Raw genomic sequence first — 22343 nt, forward strand, 5'->3', positions numbered from 1 at the left:
GGGGCAGTGCTGGTGGTGGAAGGAGCTCGGCAGTTCCCAGTACAGAAGTACTGTGAGCTGCAGTATCCAGGGTGAAGCTCAACAGCCAGCTGTGTGCTGATCTTGGCCACTGTTGAGATACTCCTCTAAGGCAGACTGCAGCTGTAACCAGCGTTTCCAGGCCAGCAGAAGATGAGAGTGCTCTACAAGAGTCTCTGGGAATTACCTGGAGCAGTGTCCGTTTTACTCCCTTTCTGGCACGTGAAGTGTGTGTTACGTGTAAAGCAAAGGGAAGGGTGAGATCTTGAACCAGGGTTTGTGTGCAAATCCCTGTGTATCTGCAGCTTTGAACCTGAGCTGGTTTCACGGCGCTGTCTCCATTATTGTGGAAAATTTGATTCCTGACTAACTGCAAAATAGATGCTGCGGTTCTTGACACACGAGCCCGTTTCCAGCAGACACTGAGGGTTCCCCTCTGCTATGTTTCCTGTTTGTTTATGCCTATCTGACTTTCCTCATGGTGGAACACGGACAGGGGCTGCTTAATGTCCAACAAAAATTCCAGACGCGAGGGCTGCAGACAAATGTCTGGGCATGTACTGTAGCCAGATACATACTTGGGCATGGATTCTGTTACAGCTTTGCACGACTTGGATGGGAAAGTTCACCTTTATACTAAACTGGTTTGTCAATCAGAGTAATGAAAAGCTTGAATCTTTGTAGAATAGGGGCTGCAGAACAGTCCTGTTGGAGCCTTTTAATGTTTTTAATTGATTTCAGTAATCCGATTACACAAAAGAAGGCAATCCCGTGGGTTAGGGTGAAATTCAGTGGGAAGTTGCAAAAGATCTTGGCTTCTCAATGTTGCCCTCTCTCTCCTGCTCTCTGCTGTTATGTCTGTCTATTGAAATTATTTGTTTCTTTTAAAAATTCAGTCGAGACAATTCGCCAAGCCTGAAAGAAATTCGGAATGGCTGCCAGCAGCAGTGTGACCGAAAGCCTAATCTCCCCCTCCGCCTTCTTCACACGAGTCCTGACCTGGTCTCTCAAGAGGCCACCTTGAATGAATCTCGCCTGAAACCAGTTATTGTCACTTCAAATGAGATCCACGTGGAAGTGGAACGCAACAACACAGCTAATCAGAAGATGACAGCCAATGTTGGCAACGACAGCGAGCCCAACCTGATCGACTGCTTGATGGTCAGTCCTACCTGCAGCACCATGAGCATTGAGCTGAGTGCCCAGGCAGACAGGATCCTTGGCTGTTATGTTGAAATACTCAAGATGCTGTGAGTAACTATTTTAAACAGCTTTTTGAACAATGTAATCTTAACAATGGGGGGGCTTTTCCCACAGGCCTGTCATCTTCAACATCTGTGACCAGCCAGCACATGGTTATAAATGTAACTCCAGTTCTAGAGAGTCCAGCCTTTGAAAGAGACATCTGGCACTGCCAATATCTTCTAAAAATAGCATTAGAAGATGAAAACGGAAAGCTTATTTGTACAGTGAGCCTCAGGCATATTACAGAAGACAAGATGTTGTTGCCAGTGGTTTCTGTTTTGTTCTTGCCCACCAAAAAAAAACCTAATCCATTTGTTTCCTCCAGGGCTCTTGGGATTGCCCAAGACAGAGCTAGAAAAGACAGGTCTGTGCTAGGCTCAGTGCCTGTGCAGTGATAGGCAGCACTGCTCCCCTGGCTTCAGTAGGGGTTGGATGAGGTCAGTGTGTTTCATTTAGATGTTCTCCCTTCACGTGTTCGTAGAAGTTTTATGACTTACTCAGATTTACTTGTGTTAGAGTGCAACCTCTCTTTGTTGACCAGTTGCTTTGGCACAGTGGACCTGTATTAGTGAACAAATGCTTCAATAGCCTTTACAAAATGATGGCTCTTTTGTTTCCTGGAAGGCAAATCTTCTGAATATCTTCAAGATGAAATTAAATAAAAAGTTACTCAGTAAAAGCTTGGTTTTCTCCTAGATAAATAAATGAAAAGGAGTAACAGAAAAGGTGGGCTGCAGAATGGAAGCTTGTAATAAAGTGCAGTAAAACAACCCAAAACAACTTTGTTGACTTTGACGGCCAGCTCTGCTACTGAATTGCAGTATGTCTTTGGGCAAACTCTTACATTTCTACATTAATTATTTTTGAACAATGTAAGGCTTAATGAAGTAACAGTTTTTTAGAATACAAGGCATAGTGGGTGAAATATGGACTGCTATAAAGCATGAGCGTGTGGCTACACTGAAGTCAAATGCAAATCTGGCTGTACACTCTTGAGGAAGGGAAGTCCAATATCATGATGGAGGATTTATCCTACGTTTTCATTTTTTTCAAAATGCATAGTATCAATTTTCAACATAATTCTTTCACTCGCTGCAGAGGTGGCTTGTAAATACATACATAAGCACACACTCAGAACTGGAGACAGGACAGGTGAATCCAAGATACAGTTCCTATTAGATTCTTGAGCAGGAACCTGCTGAAGGCTATTTTTTTTTTTTTCCCCCCCTCTGGCCTAGCCTCTTCTGCCTTTAAAAATGTTTGCATTAATAAAGCACAGCATCTGACTTTGCTTCATCTGTTGGCTTCTAAGTCTTCACACACCCAGGTGCTACATTAAACACCTTGAGTATTTATTCCTGTCCCCTTGACTGAAGATGTTTTCCATAAACACTATGAACTCTCTCAGTCCTGATGCTGGCTTGGATGCTAATTCACTAAGCATTGACGGTTTTGGTTTCATCATACAACTGACACGCTTACAAACAAATTCACAAATGGACATGTTCTTCCTCACACTCTCTCAACATTTTAAATATTTGATATGCTAGGTCTCGATTCCCATTTAATTTCCTGCACCAAGAACTCTTATTTCTTATTATCTTATATCTTATTACACCTTAAAATAACACATTTTTTGGATGTATTTGCTGTCTTTTTAAAAATCAAGCTCTTCAATAGCAACAGTGAAAATGGAAATCTGTTACTGTTATTGCACAGGTTGAACATGCTGAACAGCTTTGTGCCCCTTTTTTAGCTTGTACAATGATAATTCTTAAGGGTGAAGCCCACAGGATGTATGTAGTGAAGGACCAGTGATACTTCAAAATGGTGTAACTCCACTCAGATTGCCTTGCCTGGAGCCCACACCCTGCTTGGGCAATCACAGCCTGTGATATTATAGAACAGTTTCGAAGGCAGAGCCATGGCTGATATATATTGTAGCTCCACTGATTTGGGTTCTCTTCTGTTTCTGTTAATACTTTAATTTTTTTCAGACCTGAAAGCATTAATGCAGAAACTAGTTCTGCTTCTGATTCTACCACTGGCTTACTAGGAGATTTTAGATAATTCACTGGTTTTTGAGCCTCAGTTTCCCTATCTGTAAAATATAGGTAAAGATTTTGAATGTTGTTTTTAAACTCTGAAACCAGTGATGGAAAAGTATTGTAGAAGAACTAGTATTTATCAACAAAAGTGCAAGGTAATGCTGTTATGATGCTGATTCCTCGCATGGTCAAACTCTTCTTGAACAAAGGCTTTCTGATGCAAGTATTTAATGTACTTTGAATAACTAAGAATATGAAGAAAGAGAGTTGAAGAACATGCTGGTAGGAAGAAAACATTAATTCTAAAACGACTGCTATCCAGGAGCTGAGCTCTCAGCGGGCAGTCACTAAAATAATGTTCTTATTAATAACAGTGGTAAGCCAAACATAAATAAGTTGCTTAGCATTGAATTTAATTGTTCTTTTAGGTGTCTGACTCAATATCATCATCAAAACAAGAGAGTCACCAACAATGGTATCTTTTTTACATAATTAACTTAGGGCAGCAGGGAGTAATTTATTTAGGCAGATTTTAATTACTGAAAGTCTAGCAAATAAGAATTCTTAACAGTATCTTCAGCAGAAGACGTTCTATTGTTCACCTGACTCCTACACAATACTTACTTTGGGGGGGAAAAAAGCACTTCTAATATTGATAAAAATGTAACAGCAACTATTTAATAATCACTGTAACAACTCACACAGGAGGCTAAATGTGCGGGTTAGAAAGTTCATCTGTGTGGCTGTTATCATAGCACCAAGAACGTCTTTGACCCTTTTCCTAATGTAGTTGAGTAACAGAACATGACTATTGCATACTAAAGGAAAACAGAAGATCATGGTTTTAAAGATGTTGGCAGATGACCCAAGGTCTGGGCAGATTTTAAAGGAGACAGTCTCTAGTGGAACATGGTATTTTTGTCTTGCACTTCAAAATGGATCAAGCTTCTGTGTCAATATTTTCTAATGCATTCAGGACTCTGATAGTGTTATTGATGCCAGTCACTGCCTCCTGAATGCTACAAGTCTTAAACTGGTGTGTAGAAAATGCACTAGATTAATTGAAATCTTTCTGGTCATCATATTAAATAAGAGGCTCTGAGAGCTGCTTAGTGTTGTCTAGCTCCTGCTTGCATGTTAATGTTTCCATGCATTAGAGAATTTCTTGTAAAGTGCAGTTAGAGAAATTGCAGTAAAAGGGGCTGTGTGTCCTCTTCCTTGGACTTGATAACTTCAAAGTCTGTGTGTCACCTGCAGGACCCCACTGATTCCCCTGACAACACCCAGTGTACGGAGGGAACACTTAAACTGTGCCTGTAGGGAATTCAGGATCAACATATAGCAAACTAAACCGGCTGCAAGAATAGACACCTCTTAGGGAGGCTGTGGCTGTGATGCTGTTGTATCGTAAGCTATCACCCTTCATATGTGTTATTTTTTTTGCTACCTGTAGTGGGAAGGGTCCTTGCAGATGCCCAGACACTTGCACCCCTCCCTGGTGCCCGTGTGACCACAGCAGAGTCGGCTACTTTGGGCAAACTTACCCTGCTGTTTCCTGATGCTGCCGTGCCAGCTGGGAGCAGTGGAGACCTTTTCTGTTCTCAGCAGCCAGGGATCTGATAACAGAGGAGTTACTTAAAAGATTTTTGATCTTGTCAAGCTGCTCAGTCTGGTGAAACAAGCTGCTTCCAAGTAGTTGCTCCTTGTCTCTTTATTAGCCTCTAAAAACAGAGGACATGGGGCTTGCCGTCTCGGTGATAAGACCAACAGCTTTCCATACGCGAGGGCCCACTGGAGCTTCCCCTGCCTTCTCTGCATTCCCCAATAGGTCAGTGGCATGCTCTGAATATCCCAAGTGGATTCTCTTATGTCATGTTTATCAGGGTTGCCCTGGGCTGCTAATATGTTTTGGATTGTTTGTGCTGCACATGACATACAGGCAGGTTTTCATTTTGGTGAAAGGTGATCCCAGGGAAGGAAAATGTATTATGCTGGCAGGCCAATACCGATGATGGCCCAAAGGCAGAGTCGCTGTAGTTGGGGATTATTTAATTATTATGGTTGGCCAATGTTCTGGCCAATCTCCTAAAAAAGGTTTCTGGGTAAGTAATGCTGTGTGCAGGAGCAGGTGACTGCTCTGACAGCCTTGGCACCCCGACCTCCAGCCTAGCACACACTTCCCAGGAACCCATAGGTCGGGCTGCGGGTTGACTGCTAGGCTGCTCACCTAAAATTTCAAATTCTGCAAAAATCAGAGCCAGTAAGTGCATCACGGAGTCTTTCTCCCCCTCTGCTTCTGTAAGGCCAGGCCTGGGATTTAAGCTGTGTGATGAGCGTGAGCATTTAGCTCAGCACCCTTTGAAGAGCTCCAGAGAGAGCTTGTCACAGGCAGTCTCCTGAGTTCTCCCTGTAGCTCTGTGCTCCCTCCTCTTCCCGGCATGGCCTCTTTGTCTGGCTCATTGCAGTGGCTGTTAACTGCAGCCGGAGCTAATCTATCTCCCTTTCTTTCCCTGCTTCAAACACTTCTGTCTTGTGTTGAAGCTTTGAATGGACCAAAAAAAAAAAAGGCAGAAAAAAGCAACTGTCTGAAATGAAAGAAGAGTGCAGATGAGATGAGCACAGACAGAAGGAAAATGTTTTTGAAAAGGGAATAGGTGGGAGGAGGAGAAACACCGTAGGCTTTTAATAAGTAGTTTAGTTTTATTCTTGTGCTATGTTTGTTTCATGTTTCCTAGCTCAGATTGAAGGGCTTACAGGCTGTGTAGATTTTATGTTCAGGTCCCACTCATGTGACCAAACTCTATATATTTCATAGGAGATGTTTTTCTCTTTCTTCTCCTCCTAGGAAAACAGGCTATCCTTTATTTTCACTGCCTTTTCACAGACCTCCTCTGCAAATGGATGCCATACGTAACTCCCAGCTTCAAGAAAAGTCAGAGGCTGATACTGTCCAGTTCTGTCTGCAGTGTTTCACTCAGTCTTAGTCTATTACAAAGCAGATTTTTCCTTCTTCTTGCAATTTCCTTTGAAGATCAGCCATGAAAAATTGATTGGTTCACATTATTACTAATCACAACTCTCCAGATTGCTCAAGGATGAATTTCAGTGGTGTAACACTTAACCTGAGATGTCACAGGAACTAAACCTCCAAGTAGGTCTCAGCTTTTAAGCTTCTGTTAGGAAATATTTGTAGGTGCTGTATCTCATGTGATGTAAACCACCTTTAACACCTTTGAATTTCTTAGCTCAGCATTTTGACTTTCACGTCTCTCCTCTCAAAAATCTGCTTTTAAACTTGTTTGCATCTACCAATAAAAATGTGTCTCATTTTGAGAGTAAAATCAGTCACTGGTTTAGGAGGAATTTCCAAGTGGTATGTATATTGGGGGGAAAAAAAAAAAAAGAAAAAAGACTGCTCATTAGACTTTTGAGTTCTCTGAGGACCCAAGTGCTGGCACTGAGATCTGTGCATGAGCTCTCCAGGGCCAGCGTTCAGGCAGCACTCAGGTTGCTTGCAAGAAGTGGGGCTGTGGTGTGGGAGGGTGAGTAGAGGCTTGGGCACAGCAGTGATCCCAAGAGGACAGCACTGCAGGACTGACTGCTTCTGGGGATGTAAATGGTAACAGGAATAGCACACAACATCTTGAGTACGGAGATGGATGTTTGCGTGGAAGTGTGGTGCCAGCTCAAAGTCAGACTACTTCTTGTGGTCTGGTCTGTGTTCTCACACCTAGCAAACGTAGTGAAACTCAGGCTGTGTGGATTCGAGACCTCTGGCACTTCTTGTGGTGAACAAGAGACTTCCAGATGAATCTGAACACAGGTCAGAGTTCAGTGTCGCTGACATTCAATTTGTCAGTAGGTCAGAAACAACAGTCTTGTAGAGAGCATTAATTAATCAAAGCTTTGTTAAAGGAACCCAGAGTGCTCATCTCAGAGGTGCTATGTCAGAGGTTTCTTTGGCTTATTTCACTTTATATGACAAGCCTCGTCCTCAGGTGTTTCACAATATTCACTTTACACAGACAAAGTGGAAAAACAACCCCTTGTAATGAAGTCTTGCTTCATGTCTTGCTGTTCTGAGGGACTAAATAAAGTTGGTCATCTTTAGTGCCTAAGCAGGTCAGGAGTTTTTTGGTCTCTGGAAAGAACCTTGTGACTGGGTGATCGCAAAGCGCTCTGTCTGCGATGGACTTGTGCTCGCTTTAGGTTAATGGAACACCCCTTATCTCAGAGTTACTACTAATTTAGACCAGAGAACAGAATTTTTGATGGAGGAGAAAATTAGGCTCAGTGGCTTCCAGCACAACTGGCATGGGCATGAGGTTTCTTTTTTCGATTACTGTAGCTTCACATGTGCCATGCTTCCTGCCTCAAATGCTAAAGATAACAAGAGGAAAATAAATAAGTTGTATTTATTAGGGGACATAGTCAAGATTCTCAGATGTTACTTGTTTGGTGTTTTGAAGAGAACCATCGCTGAGATTTTTGCCTTGCTAGTGCCACCTCAATTGCTGACCTGCCTGCCTTTAAGCCCCAGCCTTTTATTCAAGTGCTTTTATGTTTTTTTTAACAACTGCACGTCGGGGAGGAGACATGTCCCTGAACTCAGCACAGTGTTGTGGTTCTTGGCCTCTTGCTATAGGGATGTCAGGAAATGACTGGAAAGTACGTCCTAGGATTATCCAGTAACGCACCCATGGAAAGGGCAGGACTACTTGCTGAAGTTGCCTACTACAGGCATTTAGTTTTGTGCTAGGTTGCACCTGGCATGGGAAAGAAAAGTGTCTGTAGTCTTGGGACTTTTGCACCACAGTATGGAAGAAGAGCTACTAACCTATACCACAGTGTTTTTGTATGGCATGTATCTGGTTTTTAATACGCTAAACTACTATCAGATCGTAGCTGTTGTTGTGGATTAGTTACTTGCGGGAGATATATAATATTTTTGTAACCTGAACTCATACTATTCTTGGGGAGGTGATAACTGCCTCCCTGGTGGATTTTTACATCATGTTTATCCTTTCAATTAAAATTTCTCTGCATGTTGCTTCTTAAGAATACCTTTCTCATGCACCTAAGTTTTGTGTCCATGAACATGCCTTTGTGGGACTGTCCAATGTCATATGTATTATTATAATGTTTATGGAAATCACTGGTTCATATCGTTCAAAAAAATGGATGAGGTTTTATGGAAACGCATCCATCTTCAATTTCTCTGGGCTAGAACCTTCTCTTTGCAAAAAATGCATTATTCTGGAACGCTTCCTGCGCATGTGTTGTCTGTTTCTAATGCTGTCGGTAGGTACTGTCCATTTGAGAACATTACACTTCGTTCTTTCCTAAAGAAACACCATACTTTTCGTGCCAAGTTTGCAGCAAGCTGCAGCCAATAATCTGGCTTTTAAAACTGAATTCCAAAGGGTAACAGCAGTAAGAGGAGATGGTAGACTCTTCTACATTGTCTTCTACAGACACCCCGGATGATTACGTTTACTTTTGTGTGTACTCGTTGGTATTAATTGGAGTGAGAGTGGCCTGGCAGGCAGTGCCAGGGTCTGGGCTTTGGCTGATGGGTTCTGCACCTCATTTTGGTGCTGACTTGCCAGATTCTCTTATCTTCTGTGTTTTTCACTTCATCCACCTTTCAATGATTATACCCTTTGTGCAGTGCATTGGTATGGCAGTTAATTAGTGCTACCTAACCACTGAATGGTTGAGGCCCTTTGAAGGAGAGGGGTGGCAGTGTGCAAAGTGCCATTCCTGCTTCACCTGGCCTGAGCTCTCTGCTGTGGTTATCCTCATTCGTCCTCTTTCACTCTTAATAAGTTTGACAGTGCTTCCTTCTCTAGTCTTTTGCCTCTTAGGCTAAAGACTTTGTACTGTTTCAAATTGACCCATTCCTTTGTGCCAAGGTCAAAAATGGATCAGAGGAGTGTCTTTGTTTTTACAAATGGGCTGACGTCTTATAGCAAAAAATAAAAAAAATACTTCAATTAAATGCAGAGCAGAGCTGTAAATAGCAATGGCCTGGTAATTGCTGTACCACCTTAGATGAAAGTATTACTTAGTGATTAAATGTCAACAGGTTTCATAAACAGCAAATGTCTTTAAGTTGACATAAAGAAGGCCTCTCTGGAGGTCATTGTAAATACCAGATTTATTGTGCCTCAGTGGAGAATGTGCTGAAAATGGAAAGGGAAATGTCACCATAGATCTTTAGAGTGTCTCAGTAAACCAGAAGGATTGCTGGTGCCTGCAGCTTCTAATTCTTTGAACTAACTATTGACAAACCATATTTAATACTTGGTAACCCATTAATAAAATATTCATTTTTCAGGTCAGACTATGATGACTGGAGACCGGCCCTGGCCAGCTTGCTTCAACCTATCCCATTTCCCAAGGAGTAAGTTTGCACCGTCTTAGTATTTACTGGGTTATTGTTGTTACTCTTGCTTTATGGTGAAATATAATGTCAGATAAAATCTGATGGTCATAGGAGCTTTGTGCCTCTAGTATTGATCTAGAATCTAGAGGTGATTTTGGCTGATGTAGAAGGATGTGAAGACTTCATCATATTCATCATCTTTCCCAATTTCTCTAAGACAATCCTGAAGAGAAAAACGGTTAACTAGGGACAGACAGGAAAAGAAGAAAAGTTGGTGAGGAGGAGAGCAAAGTGAGAGATGTAGCGGAGGAGGATGCGTTATTGGCGTCACAGAGACTCGTATCATTTGTATTTTGCATTAAATGAAGGAGCTACCCTACGGATCAGCAAGCTCCCTCGGAAACCTATTAATGAACAGCAGTGTTTATAAAATGCAGACCTCCACGGGCAAACATTACAACCTATAATTGTACAATTTGCTAGCTTATCACATCCCCTAATGACCTGATGTCTTGAATCAGAGAGGTCTAATCCTCTGTGCTAGGTTACCTGGGCTACAGCAAGAGCTTGGAGTTAGGCAACAGAGACATCATTTACCTAAGTCAAACCTGAGTCCTGGGGGACGTGTAAACCATACCATAATGAAAGGCACTTCACAGAATGACCGTTAATTGCTTTACTGATGTGTGATGTTAATTACTTGTGACCACACCTTAATTGCATTGGAATTAGAAAATTCACCTGGCTCTTGGAGGTAGTCAAAATTCTGTTTGTCTTTTACTTTCTTCTGACCCAGAGCTTCCATTAACGTTACTCAGAGCCTTGTGTGAGAAAGGACTCAGGAAAAGCTACAAGTTTTGTTCCAAGTGATTATTTTTTTCCGCTTCATTTTTTGTCCCCCTAGATTAATGAAGGAGACTTTACCTGATCTATTTTGGAAAGATTATTCTTTTTGTCTTGTGTGCTGCAGTTGCTTAGCAAATCCTTTTTATTATCTGGAAAGAACTGAAAAGTGGCTGTTTGGGTTTGGTTTGTTGGGTTTTTTTTCCTCCCTCCTTTCTCTGAAATCCTCACACTCTTTTCTGTTTTAAATTTCAGGGCTCTTGCACATGAGAAATTCACGAAGTAAGTTTGTGGGGTTTGTTTGTTTTATTGAAGGGGTAATTACTTAAAATACTTGTACTAGTCAATTATAGCATTATGCATTATTCAGTATTGTGTCTCTAATGTTTTTTATCTGTGAGGGGCTGTAAGCATGTTTTGTTCGCAATAAAAAGATGTAGTTTTCTTTGTAATTTACTGTGACGGCAGGAGCCCAAGGACTAAGGACACTGGATGCTGATAGAATTTACAAATGAGTTTGTCACTGCACTTCTCTGAAAGCTTTTCTAGGCTATTGTGAATAGACACTGTCCTTGGGAATTACTTTTAGACCTCATATTTCCTTCCTGTGGAAGCAGTTCAACTTGTTTCTCTCTAAAGAGCATGAATATATATCATTTAAAGTGTAATCCAAGAGAAATGTGACACTTGTGTGAATACTGCAGCCAGCAACTGCTTATTCTTGTCCTTTTAACTTCTTTTTTTTCAGGGAGCTGAAATACGTGATTCAGAGATTTGCAGAAGACCCAAGGCAAGAAGTGAGTTTATTGCCAGTTTACACAGAGCATTAATTGCAGGGATTGCAAGTATACCCTTTCAGGAGATCTTTCCTTAAGTAGTCTGTTTCAAAGCATAGTGTGGTTTTGCTGTGCTGAAGTCTCTTTTAGGGAGTAATAGTCATTCAGGGCACATGGTCTGAGTATGAATGGTTTCTTGCCTTATGTATAAACTTGTGTTGTGACCTCCTTGTCTAGTATCAGTTGATGTCCTTGCTCTGCAACCAGCAAGATTTTCCCCCTCTTGAATCTCTCAGATCTTTTTATCTTTTGTACAAAAAAGGGAAGCATAATCCACGGATCCATACAGCTTACAAAATAACAGGTTTTATTTAGCTGCATTTCAGTTACACTGTGTGCAAATGACCATAATTCTCATGAATTAGCAGGAAAAAGAGGGTGGGAGGTGTGTTACTGGAATGAGTGCGTAGCTGTAGCCTCATGGTGGCTGACTGCTTCGTAGCTCCTCATGTAGCTTGCTCAACATCATCAGTTTTGACTGAGTCAGAGGGAACCTCTCATCCACGTTAATTTTTGGTTCCTCTGCTGGCTTTACGGTAACATTTGCATAAAGGGAAGAAAACTCCCCCAAACTGTGGGTGAGGAGGAGGCTGTGTTGTCATCATTATTGCCCAGAACTCCCGGCTTTCATGGGTTTTGCCTTTTTGAGCAGTAGTCATCCTTGTCAGATAAGAGAGACCTTGTTTTAGAATGGCACCAGGATTTCAGCTGTCACTAGTGTTATATGCCCAAAGGAAAGAGCATGGACTTTGCCTCCCCTATACACACACCTCAAAAATTGAAATAGAACATCTGTCTCTTCGAGAGGGAAAAAGAAGGAAAAAAAAAAAAGGCTTAATTATGACTCCTCTGTTAAACTGTGGGACTGGATATAGTAATCTCTACAGTGGGCCAAATTTGATCTAGTGGTTGCTCACTGGTGCCAGTTCTTCTGTGCAACTTCTGTCTTACGTATCCCTGTTGAATTTTCCTTGTGGACTTTCTTCACCCTGACTCTGGTCAAATTTTATTATAGCAGGAGTAATAAGATTTTTTTAATGATTGGAATGAGCAAGCCATGAGCCACTGCATTTGGTATGCAGATCACATCAGAAGTGCAGACACACATGCTGGGAGAATGGGAGGAAAATGGCAGAAGCTCAGAAATTAGAGGTGGTGGTTGGGGTTTTTTTGATGTTTTGTTTTTTTTTTTCCCAAGTGAGAGAAGCCATTCTAGATGAGAGCCATTTTGTGTAAGGGGAATGAAAAAGGCCATGCAATTAGTGATGATACAGCTTCTCTCCTTATTTATACTGAAAAAATGGATTCTGTGAGTGGAGGCTTGCCTGCAGCTCTGTAGATTGGAATATTAACCATGAAATTTTCAGCAGACCCTGGTTTTGCAGTTACTTCTTTTGGCCCAGTGTGGGAGACGTTGGTGGTTGTTGGCAGGAACTGTAACCTTCCCAATGCCTTCACTTTTTGGCAGGTCCACTCATGTTTGCTGAGTGTGCGGGCTGGCAAAGACGGCTGGTTCCAGCTCTACAGCCCTGGAGGAGTGGCATGTGACGATGATGGAGAGCTGTTTGCCAGTATGGTACGTGTCTGCAATAATGTGAGTTTAGTAACTTCTTTGCAGTAAGTAGCTAATGTGTAGTTGGCAGTAACAAGATTTACTTGCTTTTGTCAAAATATTACCAAAATCATGGTTCGGTAAACCACAAGTGTTCACCAGGAAAGCCAAATATTTATATCACCAAATCGATTGAACTTCCTTTCAGTTGCAATTTGGTTAACGTGTTAGCTTTCTCTTTTTGAACTTCAGTGTGTTTTTGTACTCATAGTGTAATGCACAAAAACATGCATGTATATATATGAGTGCATATAGATGTATGTATTTTTGTGTTTTATAAATACATGTGTTGGTGTGTCTTTATAAAAAAACTCTCTTGGAGACTCTAGAATACTGGGAGATGGGGAGACAGACTGTTCTGCACATCTGCACCTATACTTTTCATTTATAGGCTATCCTGGAATTTAAAAACAGCAGCAACACTGAACTAATCAAAGGATGGATGGATAGATAGATACCAAAATGAGTTAGCAATTTCTCTGCCCAATTACATTGTTGTGGGGAGGTATAATTAGAAACCAGCATTCCATTTCCCGCAGTTATTTCTCCTGTAATTCTTAGAAAGACTAGACAGAAAATAACAGGTTTTAATCCCTGAAGCTGGCACTGTCTTCCTGTGCGACCTGGGTCAGGTCACTTAGATCTCACTGTGTATTAATTCTCCATATAGCAAGTATGATGGAAATTATATTACATCCTGTCCCGGGTAAGGGGCAAAACATTTGTTGAAGTTGGCTGTTGGGTATGCAGGGAAGTGACTTTCAGGGGGATCTACACTTTGTGCATCTCCCAGGTGCTGAACATTTTGGGACATGAAGAATATGCATGTTTGCCTATACTCTTTCCTTGAATTCAGATGGATCAGATACCTTTGAAACAGATAATGGACAAAAACTGTCCACAAAAGGTTTCATCCCTCTTCACTGATTCTATGTCTTTTATATTTGAAAAGAAAATTTCCTCAGAACTACTTAATTTCTTCTGAGAGCTTTTGTGGTCCAAGATATTTATGAGCATCAGGAGATGGGGTGCATGAGAAAGCACGATGTTAACACACATTAATATGCAGTACTCTGCCCTTTCCAAAGATGTTGATAAATACTTAAAGAGCTGTTAACGACTAATCATAAAGTTTGAAAAACATCCTGGTCTGAGATGGACCTTACATTAGTGTTAGCAGTATTTTCAATGCTCAAGAAAATCTACAAAAAAGCTTAATGATAACTGCATGAAATTAAATCCTTTTTGGCTTGAAGCTTACTGTTTTTAATGGCTGCCTGAGCTGATGGATACTGAAGAAAAAAAAGATTCTGTGTTTTGTGAAAGGCTTTGCTGGTAATGAAGCCATCAGGAAGATGAACTGCGTGGTGGCGCATGATTCACATAGAATTGATCCCATCATGGTATGGTTGTGATATTCTCAGCAGTATTGAACATAGTCCAGGCAACACCATGAACCAGGGGGACCACAGAACTTATTTACAAGCTTATTGTAGAGTAGTGTTGATGTGGAGTCTACATAATGGAGCTCTTACTGCCCAGGTCATGGGAAAGTACAAATTCTCACATAGTGCTCTACCAGCAAGCTGGTGAATCAGCCCTCTGGGCCATAAAATAAGACTTTTGCCTAGGAACCTGAAATTCTCTGCAGCTAATCTCTAGGGCTTTTAAACACAAAAGAATATTGCCAACCTCTTTAGTGAGAAGAGACTCTTATATTTGATTTGTACAAGTGGCTTTGCATTTTTGCCATGGGTGTTACTACGTGATGTTACCCAGTGCTTTCTGGAGCTAGGAGGGAGTCTGCAGGCCACGTTTGTCAGCTAGTGGACTGGAAGGAGTCTTACTCAGGAGGTGTTCTCAGCATGCCTTCTCTTTCAGGGAAAACCCGGGAGCATGAAAGCCCATGAAGTCATCTCTGACTTAGGGCTCAGAACTGCTGGATTTTCTTAAGGCATTCATTCCTTCCTTTCCCAGTCAGTTCCTATCTGTTCACTCTGAACTGGTGATTTTGTCCATCACCACCCCTTAACCAGGGCTAGTGTTCAGCCAGCAGATTGCCAGCACCACTGCCTTTTACCTAGACATCCAGCCCACACAAGCCTCGCTCGCCAGCTGGCATTTCCAGAGAAACTGAAATGCAAACAGATGCGAAAGCGAAATCTACTGCAGTTCCCCTGAGGCTGGGTTCATCCTGTTACTAGGGATGGGGGCAATTGCACAGCTGCTCTGATGTTTCCTGGAGAGACTGTATCATGCCTCTGGGCTGTCAGCTGAGCTCCTTTATGGAGGAAAACTACTCCCTCCCTCAGATCTCACTAGGCATCACCTTTTTCAAAAAAGTCACTTCCAATCAGCAATAAAGCTGTTGAAAGAGTGCAACCATAATCGTGATGAGGGCCTCATTTTCTTTAGGTTTGTTGTAAATGCTTACATTTGTTTGACTGTGTAACAATGTCCCTTCCAGAGGTATATGTGTTTGTTAGGCTTACACCTCTAATTTTAGCTCTGTTTCTCAAATAGGTTCATATTTTAATGGGATCCTGCTATAAAACAAAGAAGTTCCTTCTTTCACTGGCTGAAAATAAATTAGGACCTTGCATGCTACTGGCTTTGAGGGGTAACCAGACGATGGTAGAGGTAAGCCCTAAACATATGTAGTCATATACATTTACAAGCAGTATTCAGATTTGGTTTCACACTGCCTTTCCCAGAATTAGATCTAGTGGAACTAGAGAAGCCGAGTTCGGGTTTGTGTCATGTCAAACACCAGCAGCAGGCAGTTGTGTTTCTCTTGATTAAGTGGAACGAAATATTGTGGTTCTGCAGATATGAGTGTGAATTGCATGAAAGGAGGGTGCAAGAGTTTTTCGGAGAAAAAGATTGTTTGCTGTAATTCGGTCGAAGAGGCTAAGATGGGAAATAAATGGCCGTGATGGTATAGGCTGTGGCAAGGGATCAGAATTCAGCACCACAAGGCTTTTCCATGACTAAATGCCTGATGCTTATCTTGCCACCTGCAAAATGAACAGTGCACAAGAAGTGCATTTACAAAGCCTTATTTACTTGAATTAATACACATTATTCTGTGCTTATGATTGGTTATTTTTGTTGAACTAATAGTTTATACATATTTTTGTGGGTTTCTTTAGAGAACTTCCTTGATAAATGTCATAATGTATTTTAGATGGAAATAGAGGGTGATTACATTGCTGGAAGGAGTTACAGTTTTTCATTGACTTAGATCTGTGTGTGATAATTTAATCCAGTAAATAAAAGTGTGTGCTGCATGAATTTGAATATAATGTTGCTTGATTTTTTTTAATTAAAAATAATTTAAATTATAGAGGGAATAAAAACTTAGCATTTTAATTGCAATGACAATAGGTAGCTGAAAAGGACAGGCAGTGTGGAGGAGGGGGCAGCTTGTGTCCTGAGCCCATGTGACCCACTGCAGTCGTCCCCTCATGTCTGACTTGCTCCTGGCAGCCCCTTGCCCCGGGGGGATCAGGCCTGTCCCGGTGAGGTGGAGGGTGTCCTGGCCACAGCAGCGAGCTCCCAGCATCACCTCTCGGAGCCTCTCTGGCTTCTCCCATCCTGCCTCGTAGACTGCATATACACTTCACATGTGTTGTGCTTGCACAGAAACCCCAGCGCTCGGGGACAGAACATCCAGCACTTGGAGAGCTGCTTGGCTGTACTGCTCAGGCATAATGTCCCAAGTCTCCAACCTGCAGTCTAGCTGCTGTACCTGGGAAATACTGGGTCAATCGTACCTGTTCTGGAGAGGGCTGTGGCATGAAGCCATCTGCCAGGACTGATGCAAAGTAATTGCACCTCTCAGTCAGAGGGAATGAGCACAAATGGAAGACAGGAGAGATAGGCTGACTTTCAGAGATTAGCGTTCATTCTTTATGAATAAAAAATTGGTTTCTTGTGTTGGAAGGTCAGTAAATGTTGCTACAGTCCTCTAATCTAGCCTGTATAATGCATGCTCTAAAAATTCACCCAGTGATTTAAACTAGCATGCCCAGTGTAATTAGGATATTTGGAAAAAATTGAACGTAAGCATTGAGTGACCACTCTTCTTTCATTCTGCTGCTAGATTTTGTGCTTAATGCTGGAATACAACATCATCGATAATAACGACACCCAGCTCCAGATCATCTCTACCCTGGAAAGCACAGACGTGGGAAAGAGAATGTATGAACAGCTGTGTGACAGGCAGAGGGAGTTAAAAGAGCTGGTATGTCGCCCTGCATGCAGTATTGCCATAGCACATTGTGGTCTGTACTCTCCAGAAATGGAGGTACAAAAGAAAGGCAAGCAGGGTGTGAAATTCCCAGTTAACAACAGGATGGGAGCAGTATTTGGAGGATTTTACTGTGAATATATATACTGTGTGATATTTACTGATGTGTCTAATCCCATACTATGTTTCTGAATGTTATTCAATAACCTGCTTGGAATCTGTGTGAAAGAATAAAGGTGAAATCCTGCTGTCTTAAGATCTTACAAGTCAGCTTGTCAAATTCTGCCACCTTTTGACATATGAGTAGCAAATGGTTCTAGTGCTGGCCAGCATTTCTTAATGCTTTGACATTCACAACATTTCACTGAGATGGTCTTTAGGTCTAGTTCTTAGAGCCAGAGACTATGAGAAAAAGAACTTTTCCTGATTTTAAAGACAGGATCTACAGGCTGAAGATAGATCTGCTTTCATTACCACTTTTTCACCTATGCAGACAGACCCACAATCTTCTTCTTCCCTGTTTCACATTTATATTTGTCTTCTTTAACCCCTGGTCCCAGCCTGAAAGGTATATGGTTTTTTTGAAGTCAAACAAATGGTTTTATCAGCTGCAAGTCTCAACCCCTTTGCTATCTTAGTCCAACATTTTAAGGCTGTTTCCTTTAAAGTGAAAGTAACCAAATAATGGCAGGCTGAATCAGACAAAATGCTGACCCATGGCACGAAGACCACTAGCTGCGGTTAGTGGATGTCCCCTGGGTAGCAACAGGCCTGCATCTAGCACACTCAGAAAAAAAAATCTGTCTGTGCAGAAAAAGCAGGGAAGAGGTGGAAGGGCAGGCCGGGAGCTTTGAAATCGGAGCAGGGTTTGCTCTAGTGAAGAGCTTGCTGTATTTCAGTTGGCCTGAAATGTAGAATGGCAGTTTGTTTGACCAAAATATCTTCTCTCTTGCAGCAAAGAAAAGGTGGTCCCACAAGGTTAACACTGCCATCCAAGTCCACAGTAAGTTAATCGTGTCAATAGAAAAACAAGCTTTGTCTTTCCATATTTAAACACTTGATTTATGTTTGCCATGTGGCACAGTGGTTTTGGTCAGTGAGAGGGGAGCCATTCCACTTGCTCTGTCAACACAACTGGAGTTTACACAAGTAAGGGCACATCTCTGCTCTTAGGTCTGTGCAGCAGTTTCAACACCAGTACAAGCATCAGACTGTCAGATTTGTACTGGGATGCAGATTTGGAATTTACAGTAGGATCTGATGGTAGATTCAGAGACAGACTTTTGCAGTAAAAAAGCAGACTTCACAATGTCCAGTTCCAGATCTCAGATATAAAAGTCTGAAAGAAACCCATCGCTGTTGCAGTTAGGCCTGGTGTAAACCCAGACTAACTTCACGGAGGCCAGATAACGGTCCTGACCACAGTTTGGATCTAGAACTTGCAGTGAAATCTTCATTAAGTTAAAAGACCCGTCTTCAACATTTGCTCTGACACTGAAGCCTTCACGTCTTATAAGAATACACACGCAAAGAAAATTTTTGTCCTAATGTCTGGATAAATTTTTCCCAGGGTGTGTGAAGCAACACTGCCACAAGAACCCAGCTGCTTGCCAAACAAACAGAAACTTCTCTGTGCGGTTCTCTGTTACTGTAAACAAGTGGTGTCATTGTGCAACTCTTGCTGGTTAACAGTATCAGTGACACCACTGCAGATGATTGCAGGCTGAGGAGTCAATAATCTTGCTTATCAATCTCTGTTCTTTGCTTTCAGGACGCAGACCTGGCACGCTTGCTGAGCTCGGGATCGTTTGGAAATTTGGAAAACCTCAGCCTGGCCTTTACCAATGTGACAAGTGCTTGTGCTGAGCACCTCATTAAACTGCCTTCACTCAAGCAGCTGAACCTGTGGTCAACTCAGGTAAGTGCTTTGCAGGCTGAAACTCAGAGCGGGAACCAATGCTGACTAATTCTGAAATTTCACGTTACGTCAGCACAAGAAGAGTGTGTGAAGAGGCTTGCTTAGAATGAGTTTGTCCTCATGCTATTTTTACAGGGCCTTTCTATGGTCTAGCTCATCTTGGAGGCTGATTTTTCTTCTTCCCTTTTTTTTTTAATTGACTTTTAAAAAAATTTATTTTAATTATAAAAGGGTTGCTGCTATCTTGGGTTGAATGTTCCAGTTAGGCATTGTTGATACTGTGTACTTTGCAGTACATGTGCTGCTGTTCATCTGAGAAGTGCTTATGCTTTCACCCATTCAGGATGAAAAAAATGAGGCTGTGCAGCTCATCTGGTTAAGCAAAACACAGTCTATGCAGTGTAAGCAGTGAATTGCCCTGAATGCTGATCAACCAGAATTTCTTTAAAAACAACAGCAACAAAAAGAAACGAAATAACGAATATATAGAAGGAAATTATCATGAGAATATGGTTATTTTGTAAGCAAAAAGAGGCCAAATTGACCGAATAAATTATTCCGCTGTTAATTGAAAGAGCTTTTAAAATTAAATTTTTATTCTACATTTCCCTGCTGGTTTTGGTCTCTAAGGTTCTCCACTGAATAAGTTTCCCCATTTTCTCTTAGCACCTATTTGTAGTGCTTGCTGAAATTATGATTATTCTCACTTGCAACCATGAAAAGCAGCATTTTTTTCACTCAAATGTAATGTAAATATCTTGGTTTGTTTTCCTAACTACTTTTGCATCCTAGAAATTTCCTCTTTTTGTGTGGGGAATATGAAGTAGGATCTGATTGCTTGCTTATTTTCAGACTATCTTGTATCTCCTCCAGATTTGTCCTAACAATGTAACTTTTGGATTTGAAAACTTTGATGCTTCTTTCTCAAAATGAGTTAGATGTCACTGGACAAAGAGCCTGATTTTTGTATGATTTTTTAAATTTTTTAAAAAAAAAAAAAAAAGAAAAGTTTAGATTCCATTTTATTTTGTGATATCCTGGTTTCCATTAATCTAGACTTTAGAAACAGCAGAAATGAAGTGGGTCAATAGAACAATTACCAATCAATAGTACATTGTTCTTGAGACCAAAATAGCTAATTAATACCACTTGCATTACGCTTTTTTTTTGTGATGTGGTTGGGAACTGGCTGAGACTGCCATAACCATCTTGTGTAGCCTGGGTGGGAGCTCTCTCATATGCAGTCCAGACTTCAAAGGCACCATTCTAATTAAACGATGGCCTGCGGTTAAGTGCGCACAAGTCACTTAATTTTTCTGTTCCCCCTCTGCAAAAGAGGGATAAAACTATTTGCTTTCTCTCCTGTCATTTGAGATTGCGGTCGGCAATCTGAGCGTGGCTTTGAGGGTTCATCTGCAAACCTTGTTGTACCGTGCCCTGTGTGCACTGTGGTACTTGCACATGAGGCTCCTGCACTGTTTGAAAACAACTCTGCTTGTGCCCCACAGTTTGGAGATGCCGGGTTGCGGCTTCTGTCTGAACACCTCACGATGCTGCAAGTGCTCAACCTGTGCGAGACTCCTGTCACGGATGCTGGGCTGCTGGCACTGAGCTGTAAGTGACCAGAATAAGCCACAGAGGAAAATTATGTGGGTTCAGAGGAATTCACGTGGGTTCAGGCAGAAGGTGGATTTCTTGCCTGCCTTGCACTCCTTCCGCAGGGCTTTAGGACAGGCTGTGGTTGTGTTTGGGTTCAAACTGCCCTCCTCCCTGCCCGCTCAGGTGGCCGTTCAGCTGCAGGCAGGGGAAGCAGGATGGTGGTCTGAGCCTGACCACGCTTAGTGGCCTCGTGTGGGCTTTGTTGGCCCAGACTGTGCTCTAGTTCTTGCCTCTGACTTGACTGATTGCACTTGCCTTGGTCTCACGTGGTGACCCCTTGCCCTGGGACTTCCCAGGTTTTTTCACACACCCTCCTGTGGTTGTCCCCTCCGGGTGGGAGTCTGACCTTGTGGTGCAGGAGGGGAAGGTTGCAAAGCCATGTAGCAACTTGTTAGTGAGTTTAGCAACCATGCACAGCAGGTTTTGTACCCTCTCTAGCATTTTTTTGTTCCTTCTTTTTTGGGGAGGTGAAACTCTCACTATTCTTAATTTAAATAGGGGAAGGCAGAGTGTGGCCATCTAAGCAGCATTCAGAATTCCCCTGTGCACCGAGAGCTGCTCGACATGCCAGGATGAGACCCTTTCCTACATCCAACAGTGTATTATAAACCTCGCCTGTTGGGTTTAAAGGGCTCCTTTAATAGGCTTGATCCTACACAGACGTGCCAGACAGGCCAGTAGTTATGGCTCATCTTAGGAAACTATTCTGCTAAGTACTGGAGCCTAAAATGGAAATAGGGGGGAGGGAGGGGAGAGGGAGGACTGCTAGATCAGCATGGCCCCTGAGTGCACCATGCAGAGCACTGAGAACAGGCACTATTCAGAATAATGTGCAGGAAACTGATTATGAGAAGTTGCCTGAACTCCTTTGAAGTCAGCGGACTTAAGCATATGCTTAATGGCCCTTCCTAAATAGGGACTTTTTCCTGGATGAGGGCCCAAACAGCTGTTTATCCATTCGTACTTCTATATTTTACACTATTCAGCTTTTTCCTGAGAGTGCTGCACATAGTCATGTCTTGTTTATGCTTTGGCCTACTGTAACGCTGATATTTTAAGAAAATGCAGCATGATCATAAATATCTGTGTGTTTTCTCTTTTAGCCATGAAGAGCCTGTGTAGTTTAAATATGAACAGCACCAAACTTTCAGCAGATACCTATGAAGATCTCAAGGTATTTTTGAATTGCTTCCATTAAAGATGAGAAGTAGCTGGCCCGGGAGGACTTGCAGATTTAGCAAGTGTGTGGTGGCAGTGCCTAGTGCAGAGAGAGCTGACCCCACAGAGTGGGTAGCATGAAAGTCATCTGAAGATGGTGAAATGAATTGTTTTTAGGGAGGTGATGACTGAAAACAGCATTTAGAGCATTGAGTTGCTGGCTTTGATGGACCCAGGAAACATTTAACATGCTGAATTGGATGAGTATGAGGTGGAATCAGAAACTAAATCTTTTTGCCAGTGCTATCAACAGTAAAGGTTTGATCAATAGCATGTTGGTTGTTTCCGATGAGGGTGCACAGACAG

At 42.0% G+C, this 22343-nt stretch overlaps 1 protein-coding gene across 2 annotated transcripts in view; it reads left to right on the top strand.

Moving 5' to 3' along the window:
* Positions 1 to 22343, top strand: part of CMIP (c-Maf inducing protein) — a 137914-nt gene that overhangs the window by 111320 nt on the left and 4251 nt on the right. The window contains exons 10-20 of one of the 2 annotated variants that reach the window (XM_074913429.1): positions 915 to 1268; positions 9652 to 9717; positions 10798 to 10824; positions 11291 to 11339; positions 12847 to 12972; positions 15514 to 15630; positions 17096 to 17236; positions 18198 to 18245; positions 19014 to 19160; positions 20669 to 20774; positions 21923 to 21993. In XM_074913429.1, coding sequence (XP_074769530.1) covers positions 915 to 1268; positions 9652 to 9717; positions 10798 to 10824; positions 11291 to 11339; positions 12847 to 12972; positions 15514 to 15630; positions 17096 to 17236; positions 18198 to 18245; positions 19014 to 19160; positions 20669 to 20774; positions 21923 to 21993 — 1252 coding nt within the window. The remainder of the gene's footprint in view (positions 1 to 914; positions 1269 to 9651; positions 9718 to 10797; positions 10825 to 11290; positions 11340 to 12846; positions 12973 to 15513; positions 15631 to 17095; positions 17237 to 18197; positions 18246 to 19013; positions 19161 to 20668; positions 20775 to 21922; positions 21994 to 22343) is intronic. The other variant, XM_074913430.1, reaches the window with a different exon arrangement.

The sequence above is a fragment of the Athene noctua genome, chromosome 9 (assembly GCF_965140245.1).
Source record: "Athene noctua chromosome 9, bAthNoc1.hap1.1, whole genome shotgun sequence".
Classification (NCBI taxonomy): Eukaryota; Metazoa; Chordata; class Aves; order Strigiformes; family Strigidae; genus Athene; species Athene noctua.